Source organism: Equus przewalskii, chromosome 18 (assembly GCF_037783145.1).
Source record: "Equus przewalskii isolate Varuska chromosome 18, EquPr2, whole genome shotgun sequence".
Classification (NCBI taxonomy): Eukaryota; Metazoa; Chordata; class Mammalia; order Perissodactyla; family Equidae; genus Equus; species Equus przewalskii.
In genome coordinates, this window is record NC_091848.1 from 41,459,130 (window position 1) to 41,486,648 (window position 27,519).

Consider the following 27,519-nt stretch of genomic DNA (forward strand, 5'->3'; position numbering starts at 1 on the left):
CATAACTTTCTTGAGAAGTTTCATCTCTGGGACAGTTACATGAATGGAGGTGAATACACACGTACCACTTTCTTTCTGCTTATTACTGCTTTGGGTTTTTTTCCTGAGATCAGATTCAGTTATGATTTATTAAGAACCTCCTTTATCTCAGGCCCTTTAATGTACACTTCTCATGTGGTAGATATTTTTATCCCTTTTATTAAAAAGGCAAAAATACTAAGGCTCCAAGAGTTTTGGTAACGTGCCCAAGGTCACACAGCTAGGAAGGAGCCGCACCTGCATTCTGAGTCTGTGCTCTTTTCACTATTCTGGGAGGCCGTATGGAGGGGGCTTGGGAAGCCCTTAGAGTCAGACCAGACATTGATTTGGATTCCTGTTCTGTCTGGGAAGTTTTTTTAACATCTCTGGGCCCCAGTGTCCTCATGTGTAAAATATGATTAATAGCTGTTATCACCTCCCAGTCATGTTTGTTACTAAGCCTGTATAAAGTGCCGACAAGAGTACTTGGCGCATAGTTCTGGATGAATCTTATCAAGTACACATTGGACATTCACTGTATTATGGTCAGTGTGTGCTGGGACCTGGGCATGTAGTTGCTACTTAGAATCTGGTGAGAAAGACCTATGCTAAGAGAATTTAGAGGCTTAGGACAGTTTCAAGGAATTACAGGGTGCTGTGGGAAGCATTTAAGGGAGAATTGTAACCTGTTCTGGATCAGGGAAATTTTAAGATCTGAAGGATAGGTGGGAATTAGAAGGATGGTGTGTTTGTGTGTGGTGTGTGTGTGTGCGCGTGCGTGCCAGAGGAGAGTATTTCAACCTAAGCAAAGAGACCATACAAATCCAGGAGAGCCCAGTGTATTCCTGGACCTGGAGAAGTCCGCTGTGGGAGAAAGTGCTGTAAGACTGGCTAGAAAGACAGGCAGAGGCCAGATGAAGGGGGGCCTTGAAGATCGGGGAAGGTATTTGGACACATTGTGTCAGTACATAATTATGACACCATCTTGCTTCTGTCTGCCTTCTTGGATTTCTAAGAGCTTCTAACAGGATAGATAACCATTAACTCCCTATTTCCACATTTTTAAAATTGAAGTACAATTGACATTCTGTTTGTTCCAGGTATACAGTGTAATGATTTGATTATTTGTATATATTGCAAAATGATCACCACAGAAAGTCGGTTAACATCCATCACATACATAATTACAAACATTTTTTTTCTTGTGAGGTGAGCTTTCAAGATCCACTCTCCCAGCTACTTTCAGATCTATGGTATTATTAACTCTAGTTACCGTGACATCCATTACATCCCCATGACTTACTCATTTCATAGCTAGAAGTTTGTACTTTATGACCCCCTTCACCCCTTTCATCCACCCCCAACCCCCACCTTAGGCAACCACCAATCTGTTCTCTCTGTATCCGTGAGCTTGGTTTTTTATTTTTTGGGTTTTTTTAGATCCACATGTAAGTGAGATCATATGGCATTTATCTTTTTCCGTCTGACTTATTTTAGTTAGCATAATGCTCTGAATGTCCATCCATGTTGTCACAAATTGCAAGATTTCCTTCTTTTTTATGGCTGAATAATGTTCCACTCTATGTATATGCCACGTTTTCTTTATCCATTCATCCATCGAGGGACACTTAGGTTGTTTCCATATCTTGGCTATTGTTTTTGTTTCTTTCAGATAGAGTTCCAGAAGCGGAATTGCTGGGTCATATGTTAGTTCTCTTTTTAATTTTTGAGGCTCTTCCACACTGTTTTCCATGGTGGCTACACCAGTTTACAGTGCCACCAACAGTGCGCAAGGGTTCCCTTTTCTCCACATCCCAGCCAACGCTTGTTGTCTCTTGTCTTTTTGATGACAGCCATTCTAACAGGTGTGAGGTGGTATCTCATGTGGTTTTGATTTGCATTTCCTGAATGATTAGTGATACTGAGCAGCTTTTCATGTACCTGTTGGCCTTTTATATATCTTCTTTGGAAAAATGTCTATTCAGATCCTCTGCCCACTTTTTAATTAGATTGGTTTTTTTTGTTTTTTTTTTTGCTATTGAGTTGTATGATTTCTTTATATATTTTGGGTATTTACCCCCTATCAGAGAGATGATTTCCAGATATTTTCTCCGATTCAGTAGGTTGCCTTTTCATTTTATTGATCCTATTTCCACATTTCAAATCTCTTATTTTTTCTTGTTGTGCACACTGAAGAATGCTTTAAACTAGTTAAAGCTAAACTAGTACTGACAAAAAATCAAGGAAATGTTTAAAAATAGTGCTTAGTTTGGAAAGAGGCGATGTTATTGGTTAACAAGAATAAATTATTTCAGTTGAGCCATTTTTTAAAAAGAATTTAATTGGTTTCACAATATAGCATCCTTCTTGATGGTTTCAGATGGCTTTATTTGTTCATAAATAACTCCATTTGTTGATTTAGCCTCTTTTATCGTATGAATGCTTCATTAAACAAATGGAGCTCGCTCATTAGAGCCAAGTGGGGCTGTATTTAACCAAGTGGTGAAGTTGAGAGAACATGGTTATATTTAACAGTAAAGGCCATTTACCTGGCCTTTTGCCATCTGGAAACGCTAGTTAGTATTTCCCAGTATAAATCTTCAATCTGCCACCCACACTGATACTGGCATTCAGCTACAGGGTCACGATGTGAGAAAGGCCTACCAAAATATAAACTAAAGTGCTCTGTAATTTCTTTAGAAAACAAAGCAAAACTAAGACAGGAAAGAAAAGTACATTTTTCCCATCCTAGTCATTGTCTAGGTTAGAAGCCTAGATCTTCTCAAGTTCTTTAGAAACCTAAACAGCAAAGAATTTGGATTTTTTTTCTCTTGAAAAGGGCCAATCACTTGCAAGTTCTGATCTGGCTACAGGCTTACCCCTATAAGAAGAGTCAATCCTGAAACACCGAAAAAACAGCCCATAGACTGTCAGTTTTTTCTCCCCACATCCTGATCTCTCTCTACACAGTGAGTTTTGAAGTTTGAAAGCGCCAAGGTTAAAAAAAAAAGTCCTTCATATAATCCTTGGGGCATTAAGATTATTTTAAAATTATATTTATCATTCCTAGGACCCACCAAAGTTTGCAAGAAATGTCTCTTCATCTGTTTTCTTTAAATCAAACTAAATGCAAATCTGAGACTCTCTTCTTACTAGTATGGCAGGAAATGTAGTATCACCTTTTTGTTGGGCTGGCTCCCCCCACTGCAAGGTCTCTTACAGAGCCAACGTGCCAGGGAGTCCTCTGGTCTTCTGTGGAGTAACTGCTGATGTTCCCCGCGTTTGAGCCTGCAGAGTCCTTTGCAGTCTTACTCGCTCTGCGGTGTCTGTGCCTTGTAGAACGCAAGGGACCTTGCACTGACAGGGCCCGAGTGTCCATGGGCCGCCATCCTCTCAGGTGCTGTATTTCCCTTGGCCTCTGAGGAAGGCAGAGCACAAGTCCCTTCTTCTCCAGGAACTTGGCCAGCTTCCATGCCCTTCTCGGGAGTCCTTCTCACCTTCTCTCCCCCAGTATAGTTTCCTCAGTGAGCACAGGCTTTCGCTAGAGACAAGAAGATTGTCTTCAGGAATTTCAGCTTTCTACCTTGCAAAAGCCTATGAGGTAAGGAATTACAGACAAAGATAGGCTTAGAAGAAATAGGGGAGAAGAAAAAGAAAGAGAAAGAACTTTTAATGTTTTCTCTGACTGTTTGCTGTAGTCAACATTTGTCCTGTTCGCTTCTGGCCGTCGTATTTTGAATAGTGTTTCTATATTTGGAGAAATTCCCACATTATGAGTCCACCTCCAAGTGTTAGAAATGAGAATGCAAATTTCTAGCCTCTTCTGCACCTTGGGCTTGGGCTCTCCAGTCAGATGCACGTAGGTGAGACCGTGGTTTGGACGAGAGCAGCGTGAGAAACGGGCTCTGCGCCGAGCATGGATGGCAGCAGAGTATGGATTTGGAGATGGTGGTGTTGTGGGGTCAAGGGCCTGGTGGAGACCTGACGTCATTAGTAGTTGCAGTAAGGTTCTGGCATTTAGGGGCTGGTGACAGGGACAGCTGCGGCAGTTTTCTCATCAAGCCAGTTCTACAGCGTCGTTTTGGACGTTTTCCTAGAAGTTTAGCCTTGAACTTGTTTCTCTAGCTATGTCAGGGATTCTGCAAGCTTCCCAGCATCCTTTTTTTTAACTAAAAAAAATCAGATTTATTGAGGTATAATTTACGTACAATAAAATTGTCCTTTTTAGGTTAGTTTGTTGAGTTTTGACAAACATTTATAGTCTTGTAATCACCACCACAATTGTGACGTCGAATATTATCATCACCCTAAAGAGTTCATTCATGCTCCTGGGCAGTGATTCTCTGCGCACACACACCCCAACCCCCGCCAACCCAGTTTCAGCCCCGAGTAACCACTGATGTGTTTTCTGTTTCAATAGTTTTGCCTTTTCCACAATATAGGATTTTTTTAATGGTGCCTCCTGCATATAGTCTTTTGTTTCTGGGTTCTTTCATTTAGCATAATGCCTCCATGTTGCATCTGTCAGTAGTTGTTTCTTTTTGTTGATGAGTAAGTTTCCATTATTTGGCTGTGCCACGATTGTTTTATCTGTTTGCAAGCTGCTGGACATTTGAATTGTTTCTAGTTTTTTGGCTATTGTGAATAAAAGTGCTATGAATATTTGCATATAGATGTTTTTGTGTATGTATGTTTTTACATCTCTTGGATAAGTATCTAGGACTGGAATTCTGGATAGTATGATTAAGGGTATATCTAACTTTTTTAGAAACCGAATGATCGTACCCCTTTGCAGTCCCTACAGAAGCGTATGAGAGTTCCAGTTACTCTGCATTCTTGTCCACACTTGGTATTGTCAGTCATTTTAATTTAACTCATTCTAGTTGATGTGTAGTGGTATGTCAATTTGGTTTTAATTTCCCTGTTGATTAATGAAGTTGAACATCTTTTCATGTTCTTTTTACTCATTTGTGTGTTATCTATGGTGCATTTTAAAAATTGAGTCGTCTGTCTTACTGAATTTTAAGAGTTGTTTATGTATTATAAACACAAGTTTTTGATGCATTTTGAAAATATTTTCTCCCAAACTATGGCTGGTATTTTTATTTTCTTGATAGTGTCTTTTGAAAACAAGAAATTGTTAATTTTGAAAGTCTCACTTATCAATTTTTTAATAGTTCATGCATTTTGTTTCCTAAGAAATATTTTCCTAACTCAGAGTCATAGAGACTGTCCCCTATGTTTCCTTCCAGAAATTTTTATAGTTTTACTCTTATATTTAAGTTTTTGATCCATTTCAGGTTAACTTTTATATAAGGTGTAAGGTAAGGGTAAAGTTAATATTTTTGCATATGAAGGTTCAACTTTTCCAGCATTATTTTTTGAAAAGTGCATCCTTTTTCCCTTGAACAGCCTTGACACCTTTTTTGGAAGTCAATTGACCATATATGTGTGGATCTATTTCTCAACTCTCTGTATGTCTGTCCTTCTGCAAATCCCATGCTGTCTTGATGACACTAGCTTAATAGTAAGTTTTTAAATCAGATATTGGAAGTCCTCAAACTTTTTTTCCTTTTCAAAATTTGGCTATTTTAATCTTCACTTTTACACATACATTTTAGAAATAGTTTGTCTATTTCTACAGAACATCTTACTGGAATTTTGATTAAGATTATATTAAATCAGTAGATGAATTAGGGGAGACTTGACACCTTAATAGTAGTAAGTCTTTTGATTAATGGCAATGGTTTCTCTATTTATTTAGGTCCTTAAATTTCCCTCAGGAAAGTTTTGTAATTTTCATTGTATAGATTTTACAGATATTTTGTTAAAATTATACCTAAGTGTTTTTGATACTATTATAAGTGGTTTTATTTTTAAATTTTAATTTCCAAATATTCCTTGGTATTATGTAGAAATATAGTTGATATTTGTATGTTGACCTTGGATTTTGCAACTTTGCTAAACTAATTGGCTAATTAGAATTAGTTGCTTTTTTGCAGATTCATTATAATTTTTAATGTAAATGATTGTGTGATCTACAGATAAGTACAATTTTGCTTTTTCCTTTCCAATCTGTGTGCCTTTTGTTTCTTATTCTTGCCTTATTGCAATGGCTAGCACCTCGTGTTGAATAGACATGGTGAAAACAGACATCCATGCCTTGTTTCTGATCATAGGAGGAAAACAAACCATTAAGTAAAAGTTGTCTTTTACCATTAAAGATGACATTAGCTGGCTAGTTTTTGGTGGATGGTTGTTACCAGTTCGTAGAAGTTCACTACTCTTTCATTTTGAAGAGAATTTTTATAATGAATAGATACTGATTTTTGTCACTTTTTCTGTATCTATTGAAAAGAGTATGTACATTTTTTATTTTTTGGTATGTTCACATGGTAAGTTATATTGATTTCAAATATTAAGTGAACCTTGCATTCCTGGGATAAACATCACTTGTGTCATGATTAATTATCCTTTCTTTGTATTGCTGGATTCAGTTTGCTAATACTTGGCTAAGGACTTTCTGTCTATATTTACAGGAGATGCTAATCTGTAATTTTCTTTGCTGGATTATCTTGGTTGAATTTTGCTATCAGTGTACTGCTAGATTCATAAAATGAGTGGGGAGTGTTCCCTCTTTTTTTCTTTTCTGGGAAAGTTTATATAGAGAATTGGTATTATTTTTTCATTAAATGTTTGACAGAGTTTGCTATTGAAGGCATTTGGACCTGGTGTTATCTTCATGAGAGGATTTTGAAATGCAAATTAAATTCATTTTGTTTAATGGACATGGGCTGGCCATTCAGGCCATCTGTATCTTTCAGAGTGAGTTTTTGTACTTGTGTCTTTCAGAGAATTTGTCCATTTCATCTGTACCAAATTTATTAGCATAGAGTTATTTATAATATCACTTTATTATTCTTTGAATGTCTCTAAGATCTGTAGTTATGTTCCCTCTTTCATATCTGTGTTTTCTCTTTTTTATTCTTGATCAATTTGGTTAGAGATTTATCGATTTATTGGCCTCAGAGAACCAGCTTTTGATTTCATTGATTTACTCTATTTTTCTGTCTTCATTTTCATTGAATTCTACTCTTTATACTTTTCTTCTTTTGACTTGGTTTTGATTTTGTTTGCTTTTCTTTTTCTAGTTTCTTAAAGTGGATGCTTAGGTTGTTTATTATAAACCTTTCTTTTATAATGAGTGTTTAGGTGCTATAGTTCTCTTCTAAGTAGTGCTTTCTTGCTTCCTATAAATTTCAATATGTTGTGTTTTCATTTTGATGCAATTCAAAATATTTTCTGATTTTACTTGTAATTTCACCCTTGACCCAGGAATAATTTGAAGTCGATTTTTATAAATATTTGATGATTTTCTAGATGTCCTTCTATTATTGAGTTTTTATTTAATTCATGTTCTTTGTATGATTTTAATTCTTTTAAATTTGTTAAAGTTTAGTCTGTAGCTCAGAATATAGTCTATTTGGTGAATGCTCCATGCAAACGGAAAATAATGTGTATTCTATGATGTTGGGGAGAGTGTCCTAAAAATCTCAGTTAAGTTCATCTGTAGTGTTGGTTAAGTCTTCTATATTTTTACTGATTTTTATCTATTTATTCTATGAATGAATAACAGAAGAGTATTTTAATTTCCCACTATAAATGTTTTTTTCTTTTCCTCCTTTTAGTGCTATCAGTTTTTCCTTCATGTACGCTGAAGCTCTGTTGTTAGGTGCGTACACAGGACTATTGTGTTCTTGACGAACTGACTCCTTTGTCATCATTTAATTTCCCTCTTTCTTCCTGTGTTAGTGACCTGGCTCTTCTCTCTTCACGTGCTGCTGCTTTCTCAAACTCCCCACCAAGAGGGAAGGTCCTGTTGGATTTGCCAGGCACAATTGTATTTGGCATATCTTTTGAAGAGATCTTGTGACAGTTACCTCGTAAACAACTGTCCAGTCTATAGGTGACTGTCTTGCTCAGGTGCTGATTCCTGGTGCAATCACTTGTGGCCAGAGTGTGAATGAGATCCCATGTCCCAAACCATGGTGACCCACGTTTAAGGAATTGCTTAATTCTGCTCTCTCCAAAGGGAATTCTGGCTATGGTAGCAATCAGAGTGTCATGTCCATCATAACACTGGCAAACCTGGTTCCACTTTTGTGGCTTGCTTCTTGAAACAGCTAATTAAAATCACATTACTCACTTAGTTTTACATAAGGTTTTGCAAACACAGATGTCCATAGGAGTCAGGCAGGTAAGCTTACTCAGTAAAATGGGCTGTATTGTGGAACAATAGGGAACGGTGGAGACTGTGGCAATGTGGAGAGCTCATACTTTGTCTAAAGAGGTAGCACTAATTGCCACGTGAAATGCAGGCACAGTGTTACCAGCTCTTTCAGTTTTTCCAGATAAGTTGGTAATCTAGAGTTTTGTATTATTTAATTGTAAGTAATACAAAGTATTTAGAAACTCTGAGCGGGTCATATAATATAGGCCAAACCAAATATGTCCGTAAATCCTCTGTCACCTTGCCAGACTGTGGTCAGCCCTGGAAGGGGATTCCTAAATGGAATAGAGCGCCTGTGCCCATAGCCAGCTGTAACGTCAGGAGAGGCTGCTAGTGATGAAAGACTTGCTGTAGAGGGTTCTGATCAAGTTTGCCCCAGGTGTTAGTGGCTTCTCCTGAGCAAATGCCACCCATGTAATAGACATGCCATGGCATGAAGGCGTCGAGGATGCAGATGTATGTACTTTTTGATCATTTGAAAAGTGACAAAGGAAGGTGACCATGGATAGAGTGAGCGTTGTTTCGGTAGAAGGCGTTAATCCTCCCTCTGGACCTCTATCTCGTCTCTGGGCCTGCTCTTTGGAACTGCACCTGAGGAAATAATTTCTGTACTCAGGTCCCCAGCATGCCATTTGCCCTTGGTATGGTCTCTGAGGACTGTTTGTGGTTGAAAAGGAGAAGTCAGCGAGAAGGCACTGAAATAACATCTCAAGGGGAACCATAACCATGGAAATAAAATACTGCATACCATGGGCCATACACTCTGTATGAGTAGTCAGTGGTTCAGCCAGAAGATAAGGATGTGTAAGTTTATGGTAGCCTGCCTGTGTATACCAACAAGAAAGTGTGTCATGTAATATGGCGTAGAGTGAAGTAGAGATTTGGCAGTGATCCTGCAAATTGATTAATGTGGGCGACTAGTGCATAACAATGCCATCAACATTGAAAAAATTAACTAGATATTTACTTTTCATTTAATTTAGTACCATATTGATGGTCAAAATATAATTTATTGTCAGTGACTCAAACGTTATTTTTTAGTTCAGATGGTAGTTTTAAAAATATATATAATAATATAAATTATAGAGTATTTTATCTAATTAAAATTTGCTTAAAGTATGAAGAGAAAGTGATTTGTTTTAAAAATGACTGCAATGGAGACTTGTGGCATTCTGTAGTTCCCTTCAGAAAACAAGTATAGTGTAGAATTTTTATTTTCTGAAATTTATTTCAGTCTGATAGAACTACAAAACTGAATTTGAATAGGTTAAATGAATTTTATATTATGTTTTTCATATACAAGAAACAGCACTTATGAAATCGTATAAGCCAGTAAGCCTTTTGTGACTGCCGCTATTAACATTTTGGGTGAAAGGAGAACGTGAGTCTCCCGAACTGCCGTGAGATCCTTTTGATGCTTTGCTGACTGTATCCCCAGAGGGCAATGTTCTGGCAGTTGGGCTTGTCCTGAAACGTGAGCACATGCTCCACAGATATGAGCAAACACTTTAGTTTGAAATCTCAGTTGGATTGGCTGGGCCAGCCCTCGTTCGGAACCTCAGGCGTTCTGGCCTGATGGATTTGCAGGGGAGGTTTCCCGTCCTTTGGGTCTAGCAGATCTCTCTAAAATGTCCTTTGTCTGTTCTCTTGGCTTTGTGGTGTGGATGATCCCTCTTAAGGCTTTTAAGGATTCTCTGCTGCCAGCTTCTTTTTCTCTATCATGTGCCTCTTTGTCTGAGAGAATGTGAATTTCTTCCTGCTTTAAATCTTGGGAAAGAGGGGCCTAAAGAAAGAGTATAGACAACTGTGATTTATGATTTGAACTCCTCAGAGGAAACAAGACCAGGTGCTTTATGTCTTTCTTATTTAATTGCTAAGAGTCATTCAAAATTCATGAATTGTCTTAATTTTTCTTGGGTGAAAGTACTAAGAAAAGATTCAAGTCTGCAAACTGCTCCCAATTCAGCTCTTAAATTATGCATTTTACATGTAAATATTGCAAATTGTAAGATATTTTAAATGAATTTTTAATCCAATATTTAGCATTAAAGTTTAAATTTCTGTCTAGAATTTCAAACATGGAAATACACTTTAAAAGGAAATAGGATTTTTAGTTATTTATTTAATAAGATAGAAAATATTAATAATTTAAAATCTGAGAAACACCAATTTCTCTCCTTACTCTTTCTAAGAAATTTTCAATTATACTCAGTTCAATCAGTATGTTAAACAGGAATCCTGAGACGTAATCACAAAGCAACTTATGTTTTCCTTTTCACATCCCTTTAAATTTATTCAAGATCCAGTTCTTGTCCTAGATGAAAGCTTAAGCAGGTTACACAACTTTTCTGATCACTCTGAGTTTAAAAATAAAGAAAAACAAGAAAATCTCAATTATGTACAAAAATATGTATGTAGTTCTCAGAATGCCAGTGATCCACTCTCTAGGAATCCAGAGATCTACCTCCATCTTCCTTCCACTGAGGTCTTGTCAGATGGCCCTCTTGGACAGAATCTCAGCTGGTCCTGCACCAGCGCTTTGTCTGTTCACATCTGGTCCATTGGAAACACTCAGATGCCCTTTGCCCTGACACATTCCAGGAATGTAGGCCCTTTTGTCGGGTTGGAATGGGATGGGACTTATAACACACCACGGAGCTCTAATAAAAAATTCTCTCCACGAAGTCTCTTTACTGATGTTCACTCCTGACCCACTTATTCCCTGCGTTGTTCTAAAGTTATATAGTCAGTTTTCAGCCACCTTTTTTGTGCAAATCCTTTAGGGTAGTCTATCTTAAACTTCAGTTTGGTATCTGATATCTTAATATCTGATGTCTTAGAGTCTTGGAAAACTTCCTTTTAAGATTCTGTTACATAGAGAATTCTGGTCACTGAAGAGCCTAACAGCCTTTTTATGTTAAATGTTTCTACCCACATGAGACTGAGAGTAGAACAGATGTATTTACAAAGAAATTGAGTTTTTATTGCTCCCTTCACCCTAATCATAATACAAGCAATAACATCATCATTTGTATTCTGAGATATGGTCTCTGGAAGAGTTTGGTATAGTAGAAAACATACTCTGTTGGAAATCAGAAGAACTTAACTTTTGGCAAGTCTATCTCTTTGGACCCTAGTATTTTCATGTGGAAATTTGAAGGAATTGAATTAAATAAGTCCAGCAACATGTATTTATTGAGTTCTGTTGAGTGCTTACACTAATGGAGTTCTTAGTGGACCTTACAGTATACTGGTGAAGAAATGTTAAATAATCACCCTCATGAAAGTATGGTTACCAGTGTGGATAGTGTTGAGAATGAAAGGAACACTACTTTATGGACCTGACCTAGGCTGAGGGGACAGGAAAGGCTCTTCTGTGAGAAGGTAGTGCTTGAGCTATCATGAAGGATGAATAGGAGGTTGCTGAGTGAAGGGATTGGGATGTGGAACAGAAGAAAGAGGACAGAGCAAAGGCTCTGATTCAAGAAGTCAAGAAAAATTTAGTTGGTAAAATGGATCAGATTTGATCACAGATTGGGTTTGGGAGATGATTAAAGAGTAGAAGGAATCAGGAAAGATTTCTAAATTTCTGACTTGTCCAACCTGATGATGACTGGTTGAGCTATTTGCTACCACGGGGAACACTGGAAAGGAGACAGATATACAGGGAAGACAGGCACAGAGAGGAAGATAGAGAGTTTGATCCTGGACAAGTTGACTTGAGAAGCCTTTGAGGTAGCTGCATGGAGATGTCTCAGAGAGAGTTGGATGTCAGAGGAGAGATTTGGGTTGGACAGAGACATTTGGAAGAGATTGGAATGTATATGAGAATTGACGCCACAATACTGGATGAGAATCTGTAGGGAGAGAGTTTACAAGAAAGAACAAGAGAAGGCAGCTCTGAGGGATGCCAACATTTCATAGCCATGTAGAGAAGGGTGAAACAGTAAAAGAAGCCTAGAAGTATCCAGAGATATAGGAGGAAAACCAGAAGTAAATTATATCACTGAAGCTAAGGGAAAAATGTGTTTCAAGAAGGAGGGAGCACGGTCATCACTGTTAGATGCTACTGAAAGTCCAAGAATGGTCACAAGAATTATGAAGCTACCAGAAGGTCTCTGGGAAACCTAGGGAGAACTATTTTTAAGACGTAGTAGGGGCAGGAGTGGATTGAAGACTGAGTGATGGAAGAGTCTATGCAGAGAGTGAGTATAGACAAAAAGATGAGTGGTGAAGTATCAGAGAGAGGGCAGTCCCTGGAGGGGACTGTGAGATGGAAGGAGGAAGGAATTTTCTTTTAAGTGGAAATACCTGAGGATGTTTACATGTTGCCAGGAAGGCTCCAGTGCAGCAGGAGAGGTGGAAGCTACAAGAGAGGGAGCGGTCAATGATACGATTACCAAGGAGGCCAAGAGGATGGGATTTAAATTATGCTCAGATGAGATGCTGGCCTTAGAGGAACTCCTCTAATCTAACAAGATTGAAGAAGAAGAGGATGAGGGAGATCGAAGCTGAGTTGTAGGTTTGGAAGCAGGAAGTTGAGAGAGTTTCCGTCTGCTGGCTTTGAGTAACAGTCCATACTAGTTTTAAATTTTGTGATTGTATGATATAGTAGTGATACTAATCATAGACATTTGTGGAATGATTTCTGTGTGTTGAGTTATGTGTGGTAGGTAAGTGTTTGTTCTCTGTAGATAAACCTATCTGAATTAGAATCCAGACCCTCCCACTTCCCATGGGACCTTAAGCTATGTGACCTTGAACTAGTTTTTATTCTCTCTGGGCTTAAAATTTCTTCTGTAAAATGGAGATAATGTCAGCAGACACCTTATAGGATTAAATGAGAGAGAGTGTGTGTGTGGGGGGTATATATATATATGGTGTGTGTGTGTGTATATACACAGTGCTTAATGTGGGCTCGTTATATGGTCAGCGTGCTCTAAATGTTAGCCAGCAAAAGTAGTGGTACTAGTGACAGAGCCATCAGCCTCTGGTCCCGCCCTCCTCATACCCTTTTGATGATGTGATGGTAGTCTTTAGCCCTACGTTACAGATGAAGCAGAAGAATCAGAAATTGACTTATTAGGGGCCACAAAGCTAAGTAGATGAAAGAGCCAGATTTCAGACTAGACCTATCCAGCTTCAAACCCACAGTTTTACACGTTCTGAAAGCAGCTTACTAGAATATTTCTTCTGCAGCTGTCTCAATCCTTGAGATTTCCGAGTTAACTCTATGTAAAGATGTGAAGTCACGGAAGGCCGTCTTCTATAGCGGCTACCGCCCCAGACGCTGACGGGCTGCCCGCGGACCTGCACCGTTTCCCCAGCTCCCACCCTGTCCTGTGCGTCTACTCTTCCTTTACTTAAATGCTGCCGGATTTTGATAGTTTTTCCTGTCTACATCTTTCTGTTTCATTCTTAGTTTATATTGGGCATTTTTTTCCTTTTAAAAATTTGTATGAGCTCAGTTGGAAATTAGTGAATTGAGGGTGTACATGATCCTGTGTAGTTCAAGGCGGGCATATTCCCTTCTCTTCTTCCTCAGAGTTTTACCCGAAGAATGAAGCGATGGAGCTTTTGTCATTGTTTGGCTTATACACCTATTCTTAAAAACATCTCCAGTGGCATTTATTAAATCACTGTAACACATACACTCTCCTAACCCACTTGTACCCTACAAGGTAGCTTATTCCCCTGTTCATTGCCTGTTCCATCATCAAATAACCCCCCTTTTTTCCTGTTAATGCCTGAGATTCTTTCAACTTTCCCTTTTAAAACTCAGAGAATTTTCCTAATGTTATTTAACTTAGAGACTTTTCCTGATGTTATCAAGTGCTTTATGTTCTATCACAGATGGCTTATTTCCTTAAACATTTTGTCCTGCAAGCTTACTTTTGAGAACATCATCAGACTATGTGAAGAACATGAGATTCTGTAGAAGGAAGGTGTGATGTACGTTTATTTTTTTAACTAATTGTCATCATTATGGTATGTTGCTGTGTCACTTTTTTTGGGGGGGAGAATCAAGATAATAGCACTTCAAAATAAAACAGTTTGAGATACTGCCATGGACTTAATGTATTTTTTATGATTAGAATGCCTTCTTTCTTGGGTCTCCCTGACCTATTTTAATCTCCTGTTAGTCCCATGCTGTTCTGTAGTCCCAGGCAGGCAGGCATGCTTTTCAGAAGAGATAACAGTTGGTTTTGACTTCCCAGGAGTTGGCTCTGCTAAGTCACTGTTTTCTTTTTTGAATTTTAACAGTGTTCTTCAGGTATAATTTACATTCCAAAAATTTTACCCATTTAAAGTATAAAATTCAATTATTTTTAGTAAATTTGTAGGGTTGTGTAGGCATCATAACAATCCCATTTTGGAAGTTTTCCATCACCCTGAAAAGTTCCATTGAACCTATTTACATCAACCCCTCCTCCCTCCTCTCTAGCCCCATGCAACCGCTGATTCACTTCTTGTCTCTATAGATTTGCCTTTTCTGAACATTTCCTATAGATGGAACAATGCAGTATTTAGTCTTTTGCATTTGGCTTCTTTCACTTAGCAAAATGTTTTGAGAGGCCCATCCGTGTTGTAACATTTATCCTTAGTTTGTTGCCTTTTATTTCTGAATAGTATTTCATTATATGGGTATCCCACATTTTGTTTATCCAGTCATCGGTTGATGGATATTTGTATAATTTCCATTTGGAGGTATGATATGAATAATGCTGCTATGAACATTCATGGGCAAGTCTTTATGTGGACATATATTTTCATTTTACTTGGGTAGTTTTCTAGGAATGCAATTGCTGGGTTGTATGGTAAGCTTATGTTAAACTTTTTAAGGAACTGAAACTATTTTCCAAACTTGCTGTACCATGTTCCATTCCTACCAGCGGTGAAGGAGGATTCCAGTATCTCTGCATCTTTGTCAACACTTGGTATTGTCTTGATTATATAGCCATTCTAGGGGATGTATAATAGTATCTTATTGTGATTTTCATATGCAGTTTCCTAATGAGTAATGGTGTTGAACATCTTTCCATATCCTTATTAGCCTTTGTTGAAATATTTATTCCAATCTTTTACCCATTTTAAAATTAGATTGTCTTTTTATTACTGAGTTGTAATAGTTCTTTATATATTCCATATACAAGTCCTTTATCAGGTATATGATTTACAAATATTTTTTTTTCCCAGTCTTTACCTTGGCTTTTAATTTTCTTAATTAAATCTTTTGAAGCACAAAGCTTTTTACATTTTAATTAAGTCTAATTTATTAATTTGTTTTCTTTTATGATTTGTGGTCCTGGTGACATATCGAAGACCTCTTTCACTAACCTAAGGTCACAAAGATTTTCCCCTATGTTTATTTCCAGAAGTGTTATAGTTTTAGGTCTTACCATTAGGTCTATGATACATTTTGAGTTGGTTTTGTGTATGCTGTGAGGTAAGGGTCTGAGTTAATTTTTTTTTTGCATATTAATATCAAATTGTCCCAACACTGTTTGTTGAAAAGACTATTCTTTCCTCCATTTAATGGTGGTGTACATTTGTTGAAAAACATTTGACCATAAATATACGGGTTTATTTCGGAGGTCTAAAACCTGTGCCATTTACCTGGTGGCCTATCTTTATGCTAGTGCCACGCTGTATCGATTACTATTGCTCTCCGGCAAGTTTTGAAATCGGATAGTGTGAATTCACCACATCTGTTCTTCTTTTTCAGTATTCTTTTGGCTATTCTAGTTTTTTGCCTTTCTGTGCATTTTAGAATTAGTTTGTCAGTGCCTATAAAAAGCCTGCTGGGATTTTTATTGGAATTGCTCTGAATGTGTAGATCAGTTTGGGGAAAATTGGTGTCTTAACGATATCAAAACTTCCAATCTATGAATGTTGCATATCTGCCCAATAAGACTAAGTAATAGTCTTATTTGATTTCTTTCATCAGCGTTTTGTAGTTTTCAGTGTATAGATCCTGAACATATTTTGTTAGATTTATATATAGGCATTCAATTTTAAGTGTGTATTGTAATGATGCTTTTAAGAAAATTCACTTTATTTCTCATCCTTCATCACCATTGCAAGCTTTCCTCAAACCTTATCAGTTGAAATCTCCCACGTTGTATTTGAATCTGGCCAAATACCGATAGCGTCTTACAAAATAGAGTAAATAGTCTCTAGTATTTTTCATTTGTAGTTTCTGAGAGGTAAAGGAATGAGCTGTTTTAATTATTTTGATGCAGTGCCTTCCCAGCAGTTGTTTAGTAAGACTGTCGTGTCAGTCTGTTCACATTACGACGATATAAAGCACACAAACCTTTTCTGAAGGGATTTGGACTCTCAGGGAAGGGCGAGCACGTAAACCCCCTCTCCCTCCTTGTGCAGGTGTGGCAGCTTCCCTGGAAGTCTCAGAGAGCCCTGGGAGCATCCAGGTGGCCCGGGGGCAGACAGCGGTCCTGCCCTGTACTTTCACCACCAGCGCGGCCCTCATTAACCTCAATGTCATTTGGATGGTCATTCCTCTCTCCAACGCCAACCAGCCTGAACAGGTACTTGCACTTCACCCTGCGCTACCTCTGAAGTAGTAGTCTGTTCAGAGGAGGTGGGTAGGAAAGCATCCTGAGTGCATACTTGATTTCTAGAATAGGGTGGCACTCTCAGTGTGCCTGTGCTGTTTTAGGTCCTACTCCTGTGTTGTTAGTCAGCTATCAGAAGAGCCTGTCCTCTTTTTAAAAGACTTTCTTTTCGAATTGACAAATGTCAAGGGGATCCTTCTGAGAATTTTATGTAGGAACCTGGAATTTTATCAAAAGACATTGCTGACAGGAAATACCAAGACAGAAAAAGCAAAGTATCTTTTAACAGGAAGGGGTTGGCACTAAAACAGGTGGGTGAGAGAGTACTTTTTAAACATAATGATAATATTAAGGAAGTAACATTAGATAGTAGTACTTGATTTATTTGGCTAATTTCATAAGTATTTTAAAATAAACAAAGCCAGGCATATTAGCCATCCTCAGAGTCTCAAATAAATTAGAGTACGTGAAAATAGAAGCCACTACCTAATATGTGTGTCAATTATAGGTAAAAGATCTGTAATTTATAATACCCACTGCAGAAAATAATGCTCAGAAAATTAATGAATTGTGATCATGACTATACCTCCATTCCCAAAGATAACTATTTGTCTTATGAAGGTTTTCTGCTTCAATAAGCTTATTACTTCCTAAAAATATTTGATAAGCTAAATTTTCTGATATGAAATTCAAATAGGTATATTTAGAAGCTTCTTTTATTTCTTTAAGCCATGGAAGTTTTCTAACTGGACTGAGCGTTTGAGATCATTTTATTCAACCTCATTATTTTAGAAGTCACTGGCAAAGAAAGACTTGACCACAGTTGCCCAAACACTTGCAGGAGGAGCTTGAATAGAACCAGGTCCCTCACTCTCAACCCAGAGGGCTTTTTGCAACACCATTCTGAGTCCTCTCCCATGGAGGGTTAACTTTGATAACAGAAATTGACGTAAGAACTGCAGTCATGGGCCTGTAACTCTTCTTCCCTCTTCTGACTTTCATTTATATTCAGTCTATAGCTGTGATCTACCATTTTGTGACCTAGTAAGCATGAGAATTGCAGTGCTAATATTTTTTAACTTTTTATTTTGGAATTAATTTTTTGAACTGATAAAATATTTATGGGGTGATAGTAGGATAGCATTAAAGACATTTTTTATATTCTGATGAGCTAAGCAAGGAAACAGTGTTATTCCAGTTTAGTATGTAAGAATTTAGACCCAAGATCCCTGTGCACGGGTGCTATAGGGAAAAGTTGATGACAGCTGTAAGATTAGAAAGCAAATTTTCCAACATTTGGTGCAGTCTACACTCTACCAGATAGTTGCTGTTGTATGTCTAGAAGGAGTGCACTGGCAATTGATTTATTTTGCTTTCTTTTGCAGGTCATTCTGTATCAGGGCGGACAGATGTTTGACGGTGCCCCCCGGTTCCATGGTCGGGTGGGATTTACAGGCACCATGCCAGCCACCAATGTCTCCATCTTCATTAATAACACTCAACTCTCAGATACAGGCACCTACCAGTGTTTGGTCAACAACCTTCCAGATAGAGGGGGCAGGAACATTGGGGTCACCGGCCTCACAGTTTTGGGTGAGTGGCAGGAAATGTTCCCCACACCTCGGCTGCGCTCAGGGATCTGCTCTCAAGCGGCTTCCTTCTGCCTGTCCTTCCATGCTCTCAGTCTGCGTGTGTCCTTTCCCTGTCTTCTCTCCTCTCTGTCTTGTCTCAACTCTGCTTCTCCATGCTTCCTACACATAGTCTCCCCAGCCCTTTCTCCATTTCAGGTGGCTCTCTAAAGCTTATTTCTTAAATGATTTTTCCTAAAGGTAGCACAAAATACCATCAAAAATGGCCTCATCATTTTTCTTAGGCTTCTACAGGATAGGACTGATTGTTGAGAGTAAATAAATAAAAAATTGTTAAAATGAGTACGAAGCAGAAATATCATCCCCTGTGAGGATAGGTACTGCTACTTCCTGTGTGCGTCACGCTGGGTAGGCTCACTACGGTTCTCGGCTTATACCCGTTGTCCTGGCATAATTTTGATATTACCTCCTTTTACTCTCAATTATATGATCAATTTGGTCTTAATACTGAGACCAAATGGATTTAGGACCTTTCACAAGGTTACATAGACAGACAGTAAACAAAAATAAACTTTAGCTTAAAATTTAGGTCTCTTGACTCAAACCAGTATTCTTTCCATTATCCCATGCGGTTAGACTGTCTCAAATTAAATCCATTCTCAACATGTTTTATTTCTCAATTCTGCTGCCTCTAAATTAAACAGTGCCTTCTAAATGGATGCTTTTGGTAGCAGCGGCTAAACTCAGTTCACTGGGGGAGACGGAAGAAGGACTTAGAGAAGGCTGGCGCTCTTGATTGTCCTCCATCCTGCTGAAGTCTCAGAATCTGCTCCCAGCTCCTTGTCAGATTCTCCCGCTTTTCTTTTCCTTCCCTTGCTGAGTCGCTTGAGGATACCAGTGCTGGGGACTCTTGCCTTTTCCTTCTCTGGGGGAGAATGTGCTACAGCCTTGGTGACTTGTTCTCTCAGTCTTTGAACAGAATAAGAAAACTAAGGAGCAGGTCAGGGACTTCTATCCTAGAAACGCTATTCATTGTAATATATTAAAACTGTATAGACTTTAAAATACTCTGAGGACCGAATACAGAGTGCTAATGGAATTTAATATTATTCCAATGCCTCTACCCCAAGTTAGGTAACTAGCTTCCTACATCATCCAAGTTTTTTTTATTTTTTAATTTTCTAAAGGAAGAAGAAAAGCTTTTAATTCATCTTATATTTTACGCTACCTTCAAAGAGCTTTTTGGGTTCCCCTGTAGTGCCACAGCGGCAGTGTCAAAGGCGGTAAACTGAGGAGATTGGTTTACTCCATCACAGCAGTTAGGATTCTCTGAGTTTTTTTTACTCTTCCTGCCTTTACCCTCACCTTGCTCTCTCTTCCCCCACCCGCTTTCTCTCCTGGCTCCTCTGTATACTGTATTCATTTCCCACTGGTTTTGCAGGGTTGAGCACATTCGTGGAGAAGTCATTAGCATTACAAGTACGTCATCACTCGGATTTAAACTCTACAGCCTACATTCCCCAAGATGAGACTTAGTTTCATGGGCTTAGTTTATGTTTTTATTTGCCTGCTTTTTTACTACAAATCCCTATCTTCTTCCTTTAGTGTTCTTTTTAGTAATTTTTTGTTTCATGTCCTTTGTGTCCTTAATGGTCTTAATGATTACAAATTGTCCGCTGCATGACTCTCAAGTAGTAGATGTACTTGAACCTTACTCTAACTTCCCCACCATAAAGCAGAATTTGGTATAAAGTGGGTCTGTCTGGTTTTCGTTTGTAAAGTAACAAAGAACTTTGTACAGGTAGTCTTAGCCAGAGAGTAGCTGGCAGGGTAAGTGGTTGTTCTTCTTTGAAATATCTCCTCTATATCCGTCTATGGATGCTTGGGTTGCTTCCACCTTTTAACTATTGTTAATAATGCTGCTTTGAATGTGGGTATTTTCAGTAATGTTTTTAAAGGCAATATGTTGACATGAAGAATCTTAAGAATTCTTCTTTAGAGGAAGCAGAGTGAAACCAAGACCATAAGATACCTTGAAAATATAATCAAAGCATGTAGCCCCTCTTACATATTTGCTCCCTGCCAACTGAAGTTGTAGCCCTTGCACCTATGCCCTGTGAAGAGTACATAACTGTCCACTGCCTTCACCCGTGGGGCAGTCTCCTGGTTTGTGTTCCAAAAACAGTGTTATCTTGAGTTCCAGTGCACTGACGGTTGATGTCTCCTCCATCGTCATTTGGCTTACAGTAAATGTGTATTTTGTTGCTTCTGCTTCCTGTTATAGTTCCCCCTTCTGCCCCACACTGCCAAATCCAAGGATCCCAGGACATCGGCAGCGATGTCATCCTGCTCTGTAGCTCAGAGGAAGGCATTCCTCGACCAACTTACCTGTGGGAGAAGTTAGACAATACCCTCAAACTACCTCCAACAGCCACTCAGGGTATGTACGCTGTTGCTTTACCCGTTTAATTAGTTATCATGGAAAATTCTGATTCTGAGACTCACAAAGTAATTAATAGATTTTGAAAAATAACACACTGTATTTGTAACTGCCGAAAATGCCATCTGGCTCATTTTGTGTTTTCAGCTTTCAAGAGAATAAAACATTTCCTTTCTCTTCTAATTGCTGCCTTTGTGCAGTGTATCTCCTTCAGTGGTAACTATATGTAGAAATTCTGTTCCGTGATAGTGCAGATTTAAAGTAGCTAAAGGGTAGCTTCTTTGTGTTGGTAACTGTAAGGTAATCCTTGACGTTTACAACTGAGGATCCACTTCCTCCTTGAGGCACAGCTGCCTATTTTAGTGTGAGAAACATCAGCATGGTCATGAGGGGGTTAATCATCCTATTCTCAGCCTGGGGTCTGATTAGAGGAGGAAGATGGCAAAGGGAACAGGAAAAGGCCGTAGTTCGTGGGAGATCCAGGAGTTAATCTCACCAGATGGGTGAAGATGGAGGAGGCGTGAGTATCATTGATGGTTTTCTAGGTGTAAATCCAGCTATTTAAATTTGATATTAAAGGGAACACCCTTGAAAAACTGAGGAAGATTTATGAAATAAAATGAGGGAGAATTGTCTGTAAAATCTTCTATGTCAAGAAAATAAAATTTAGCAGCTTCGAGTGTTGCATTGTCTCTGATACAGAAAATGTGTCTTGTAGCCGTCTCAGGGCCGGTTTACGTATCTTAACTTAAAGAGCTGGCAGTTAATGGAGAGGTCCCAGACAACCTTAGTTATGCCTGAGAAGCTGAATCATATTGACGGTATGTGCCTGTCACAGAGAAGGAAAGCCCTTTTGATGTGGTGAAGTTAGATGAAATAAAGAACCTTGGCGAGCAGCTTCTTAAGAGCCTGTAAATTTCCTTTAAGAAGCCCAACAGGAATATTAACAGCCCTTCCCATCATCTTTTAATTAACCTGCCCCCAATTAATGATTTAAAAAAACTTCTTTTCAGCATAGTAACTTTTGGGTTATTCTAATAATGATTACTGCAATACTCTTGTTCCCTACTGATTTTTCATTGCTAAATGTTTCAGCCACACTATGGGCTAAATAGCTTTTTTTGTGGTCTAACTTGTTAATCTCATCATTGTAAGTGGCGTGTTTAAAATAGCTATTGTTTTGAAATCCTGAAAACCATATTCAAATTCCACATTTTCCAGTAACTAGTTTGATGACGGTTCACCTCGCTGGGCCTATGTTGCCTCTTTGTAAAATAGGGGGATTAAACAATATCGTTGCCACAGTCCTGTGTATCAGCATTAAATTTCTATTATTTATAACATTTCTGTGAAATATTAGGCTGAGTTTAGAATTACAAATGAACATTTAAAAGTGGTTGTTTGTATGTAAGTGAAGCAATATCTGTGGAAAGAGGCTTCCATACTTCCTTATTTCTAAATAATTGTATATCAGTCAAAGTGTTTGGTGTCTTCTTTGCAACTTGAACATTCTTTGGTACATTGCCTATAAACGTGAACTCGAATGCCAAAGATGAAAATGTTTGTCTTGTATATTTCAAACTCTGGATCACTTATCAGAATTACTTTGGATAACTTTATTTATTATAATAACATGCATTAAATGAGTCAGATTTTTAATTTAAATTTACCTCTTGATAGCTACATTAATAAAGTGGATCTCAAAACAGCATATAATCTCAAAATAACTTAGATCTTTTCAGAAGATTTACTTTCTAATTATGTTTGCAGTTGCTTAATATAAACTCAGGATGCATTCTCTTAAAAGAATATTTGGCACCAGGGAGGGCACCCGAAAGTCCAATTAGTGACAGGGACATAATATTTAGGGGTTAGAATTGTCCTTGAGTATAGGGGCTAGCTTGAAGGAGCTCCTTCTGGACAAATCTGGGACAATCTGAACATTAAAATAAATACATAATCTGTTGAGTAAAATGAGAACTCTTGAATCCCTACTGATAGATATATAAATAAGTCGGCGGGGGGGGGGGAAGGGAAAGCATTTTCTTATGGTAGGATGCTGACTAATGTATGTAGAAGGAATGATGGAGTTATAAAATCATCATCCATGTCAAAATAGTGGACAAAAGTTTGATGAGGAACAGGATATGTACATAGCCCCAAAGTGTGTCCAACAAATTACTTAATAATTACAAAGGAAAAAATGGTAACTTTATAGTGCAGAGAACTATTGGAAACAAACTGATTAAAGTGAACATTGCCAGTGACAAGGTGATATCCATGCCTCCTGATATATGCACTGAGAAGGATACAACATCACTGCTGTGCTATTCTGTCAAAAACACGTAACCCGAATCTAATCATGAGGAAACATCAAACAAGCTGAAGACAAAACTGTTCCGGATTGAATGAGACTAAGGAGTTAAAACAACTACGTTCAATGAAGGTCACTACAGTATGGGAATCATATTACAGTATAGAAATGTATCAAATTAATATATTGTACACCTTAAATTTACACAATGTTGTATGTCAAATATATTTCAAGAAATAAAGAAAAATAGAAAAAGAATCCACAGTTATATAGGGGGAAAGTGGGTCCATGGTCAAATAAATTGGGAAAAGACAAAAAAAAAATCCTAGATTAGAATCTTGATAGGGGAAGAAGAACCATAAAGGACATTATTGGAACAATTGGTGAAAGCTGAGTTTAAACTGTAGATTAGATAATACTGTTGTATCAATGTTAAATTTTTTGACTTTGGTATTTTGCTGTGATTATGTAAAGAATGTCTTTGTACTTAGGAAATAGTCACTAAGTACTTAGCGGTAAGAGGCATAATGTCTTCAACTCACTCTTAAGTAGTTCAGAAAAATATTTTTATATTTACTGAGAAAATGATAAACCTAATAGGGAAAAATGTAAACAACTGTTGAATCTGAGTAGATGATATACAATATTGAGTTCCGTGTAGTATCCTTGCAACTTTTCTGTAAGTTTACAATTATGTCAAAATAAAAGTAACTAAAAAATTTTCTTTATATAATTTATGTGTGGATACTTCAGTGAATGGAGAACCAGTATCCCATGAGGTACACTCCATTTTCATACGGAGGAATAATAAAGTGAATTTAGTGTTGTCCTCTTAGCATATAACCATTTTGAATTCTAAGATAAATGAAAACTATATTTAAGGTTGATATTCTTTGAAGCCAAATGTAGCAGTTTGGTCTGTGCTTCTAAGGCCTGTACAACTGGCCCAGGTTCCGGTAAGAGGAAACAGTGCATGAGACACAGTTTGCCGGGCTCTACACCAGTGGAGCTCAACAGAGACAATTTCGTTTGGCGATGTCTGGAGAAATGTTGGTTGTCACAGCTGGGAGGACTGTGCCACTGGCAGCTAGTGGGTAAAGGCCAGGGATGCTGCTAAACATCCTACAATGTCCAGGATAGTCTCCACAACAAAGAAATATCCAGCCCAAAATGCCAGTAAGTGAATTACATTAATAAATGTTCTCATGTTAAAACATCCTTGCATTTCTGGAATAAAGTCTATTTGATTGTGATTATTTTTTAATTTATTACTATATTTGGTATGCTAATATTCTAATAGAATTTTTCCATCTGTGATCATAAGTGAGAATGACCTTTTTTTTTTTTTTTGTATTCTGTTGTCCTGGTTCAGTTTGGTATCAGACTGCACATGGCCTTATAAAATGAGTTGGGCAGCTTTTCCTCCTTTTCTATCCTCTGAAACAGTATGAATGAGATGGATATTATCTGCTGATTTTGTAGAATTTACCTATTAAGCTTTGCCTTGCTGTTATGTTTTATTGGTAGATTTTTGACTATTGATTCAGTTTCTGTGATGGTGTAGGTTTGTTTAGATTTTTTGTATCTTTTCTATTTTTCTAGAAAATGTCTCTTCTGTCCGACTTTGTTCATATTGGCATCAACTCGTTCTTAGTATTCTCTATATGAAAACAGAAGAGTGCATTTACAAGTGCAGGTTCTGGAATCAGAGGAGGTGGTTTGGAATCTTGGCTCCAGGAATCATCGGCTGTGTGACCTTGTGCCTTAGTTTACCTATATGTAAAACAGACACAGTAACAGTAACTTCTTCACAGGGGTGGAATAAAGATTAAATGTAAAAAGTTTAGAATGTATAAGCACTTGATAAATATTGGTGTTTATATTATTAGTATTGTTTTTCCCTTGTGAATTTTATTTTATTTATTTTATTTTTTGAGGAAGATTAGCCTTGAGCCAACTGCTGACAATCCTAACTGCTGCCAATCCTTCTCTTTTTGCTGAGGAAGACTGGCCCTGAGCTAAAATCCATGCCCATCTTCCTCTACTTTATATGTGGGATGCGAACCACAGCATGATGTGCCACGCGGTGCCATGTCCACACCCGGGATCTGAACCAGGGAACCCCGGGGGTGCTGAAGTGGAACATGTGCACTTAACCACTGTGCTACTGGGCCGGCCCCTCTCTTGTGAATTTTAAAACTGTATTTATGTTCCCCTTTTCATTCCTAATTCTGTTTGTTTGTGCTTTTCCTCTTTTATGTTTTTGATCTGCTAATTCCAGCTTTATAAAACCATATCTATCCTCTTATATACCTGTATTAATTTCTTTTCTTCATTCTTTCATTCACCAGATACTTGTTGGGCACTTACTGCGTGCCAGACACTGTTCTAGGTGCTGGAGATACATCCATCAACAGGATAGACGTCTTTCTCTTTGTAGAGTTTACATCCTAGTGGGTAGAGATCGGACATAATGAATCAGTAAATTGCAGAGTTTGTTACAAGGCGATAAATTCTATGGGGGAAAATAGATCAGGATAAAATGGATTAGTTGAGGCCTGAGGAGCTGCAAGATGCTTAGGGGAAGCCTCATGGAGAGGAAGCTACTCTAGCAAAGATTTAGAGATGCTGAAGGAAGGCAGCATGTGACTCTGAGGGCTGGAGAGCATTCCAGACAGAGAGAACAGCCACATGAACGCCCTGAGGCAGGAGCGCGCCTGGTGTTTTTGATAAACAGCAAAGGGACCAGCGTGTTTGGAGTGGAGTGAGTGAGGCGGAGAGTAGTAAGAGCTATTGTGTCCAGTTGCAGGTACTAGGAGATAGGAATATATATCTCTCATATGAAACATGTTAATTGTATTATTCAAGTATTCTATATCTTTACCAATATTTTATCTGTCAGCTATTATTTTATGAAAGAGGTGTTTTTAAAAATCACACAGTAGGACTCTGGATTTGTCAATTTGTTCTTGCACTTATGCCAATTTTTAAAAATCTGTTTGAGCCCATGTCATTAGGTACTTGCACGTTTGTTACATCTCAGTGATTCTCTATGTTTAATATTCATTTTTGTCTTATTTTAACTTATTAAAATTCCTATAGTAGCTTCCTTTGGTTGATTCTTGTTAGTATGTTTCTATTTTATGGTTCCTTTACTTTCATGATTCTGTGCTTTATATTTTAGGTTTATCTCTTATAAGCAGCATGTATCTGGATTTAGTTTGGTTTTCAATCTGCCATCTGAGAGCCTCTATCCTCTGATTGATTGAATCCATTTACATTAGTTATGATTATGGATATATTTAGATTAATTTCTAATATTTTATTTTATTTATTTTGTTTTCTATTTACCGAGATTTTTCTTAACTTCCCCTCTCCCCATGCCTTTTACTGATTATTTGAGTGTTCTTTATAAATTATGCATTTTTCCTTCTTGGTTCCTGGGACTTCCTCTGTTGTCCTCATCCTTTCATAATTTAATACGGTGAAGAGAGATGATAAACTCTCCTGCTTGCTTGAGAACTCTGTGCACTACTTTGTATAGACATCATAGGTAGAGCAGGAGAGTATCTTAAATATCACCACGGTCCAACACTGTCAAGCTACAGGGGAGAAAACCCAGAGAGGATTCCAGGTTTGCCCAAGGTCTGGTGATAGACAGCACTCCCATTCGCCCGCCGTGCTTGGAAGCCTCAGGGACCTTGATTCTCCTCCTTGAACTGCCACTGCCGAGTCCTCTCCCAGTGAGAGTGGTTCCATAATTCTCTCATGGGGAGTAACAAAGTTTTCACCCACTTAAGTTGCTGAATAAACAGGCGCTTATTTTGTCTTCATCAAGATGTTATTCTGACTAAAGACAGGTTTCCCCCCTTGCTTTTTGCCTTCTGACATAAACAAGTCCCAGGCAATGCTCAGTACTCCTCCTTCTTTAAAAAATTAAATACCAGTGATTATCACAACTCTGTTCACTTGGTTGTACATTTGTCCATTCTTTAGATAGGTGTGTATGTGTGTGTGTATGTGCAAACACACAGGCACAACCCTTATTCTGTGCAATTACCTCAGGGTAGATTGTTGGGGAAGGTAGAGAAATATAAATATAAAGAGACGCATCTCCATTCTAGAGCTCACTGTCAATGGAGGACAGATATAAAGGGATAATTATAGTACTACAGGTTTAATGCTATAAAAATGTTTACTGTGCTGTAAAACTAAAAAGATAGAAGTTTTAATTCCCCCTGAAGAGTCTAGGAAGAACTTTATAGGGAAAGAGATTCCTGAGCAGAAAATGA

The 27,519-nt window shown here is 38.0% G+C and overlaps 1 protein-coding gene across 16 annotated transcripts in view; it reads left to right on the forward strand.

Moving 5' to 3' along the window:
* Positions 1–27,519, forward strand: part of IGSF11 (immunoglobulin superfamily member 11) — a 176,064-nt gene that overhangs the window by 137,041 nt on the left and 11,504 nt on the right. For all 16 annotated transcript variants that reach the window (XM_070583858.1, XM_070583851.1, XM_070583853.1 and 13 more), the window contains 3 exons: positions 16,694–16,857; positions 18,270–18,477; positions 20,758–20,913. In XM_070583858.1, coding sequence (XP_070439959.1) covers positions 16,694–16,857; positions 18,270–18,477; positions 20,758–20,913 — 528 coding nt within the window. The remainder of the gene's footprint in view (positions 1–16,693; positions 16,858–18,269; positions 18,478–20,757; positions 20,914–27,519) is intronic.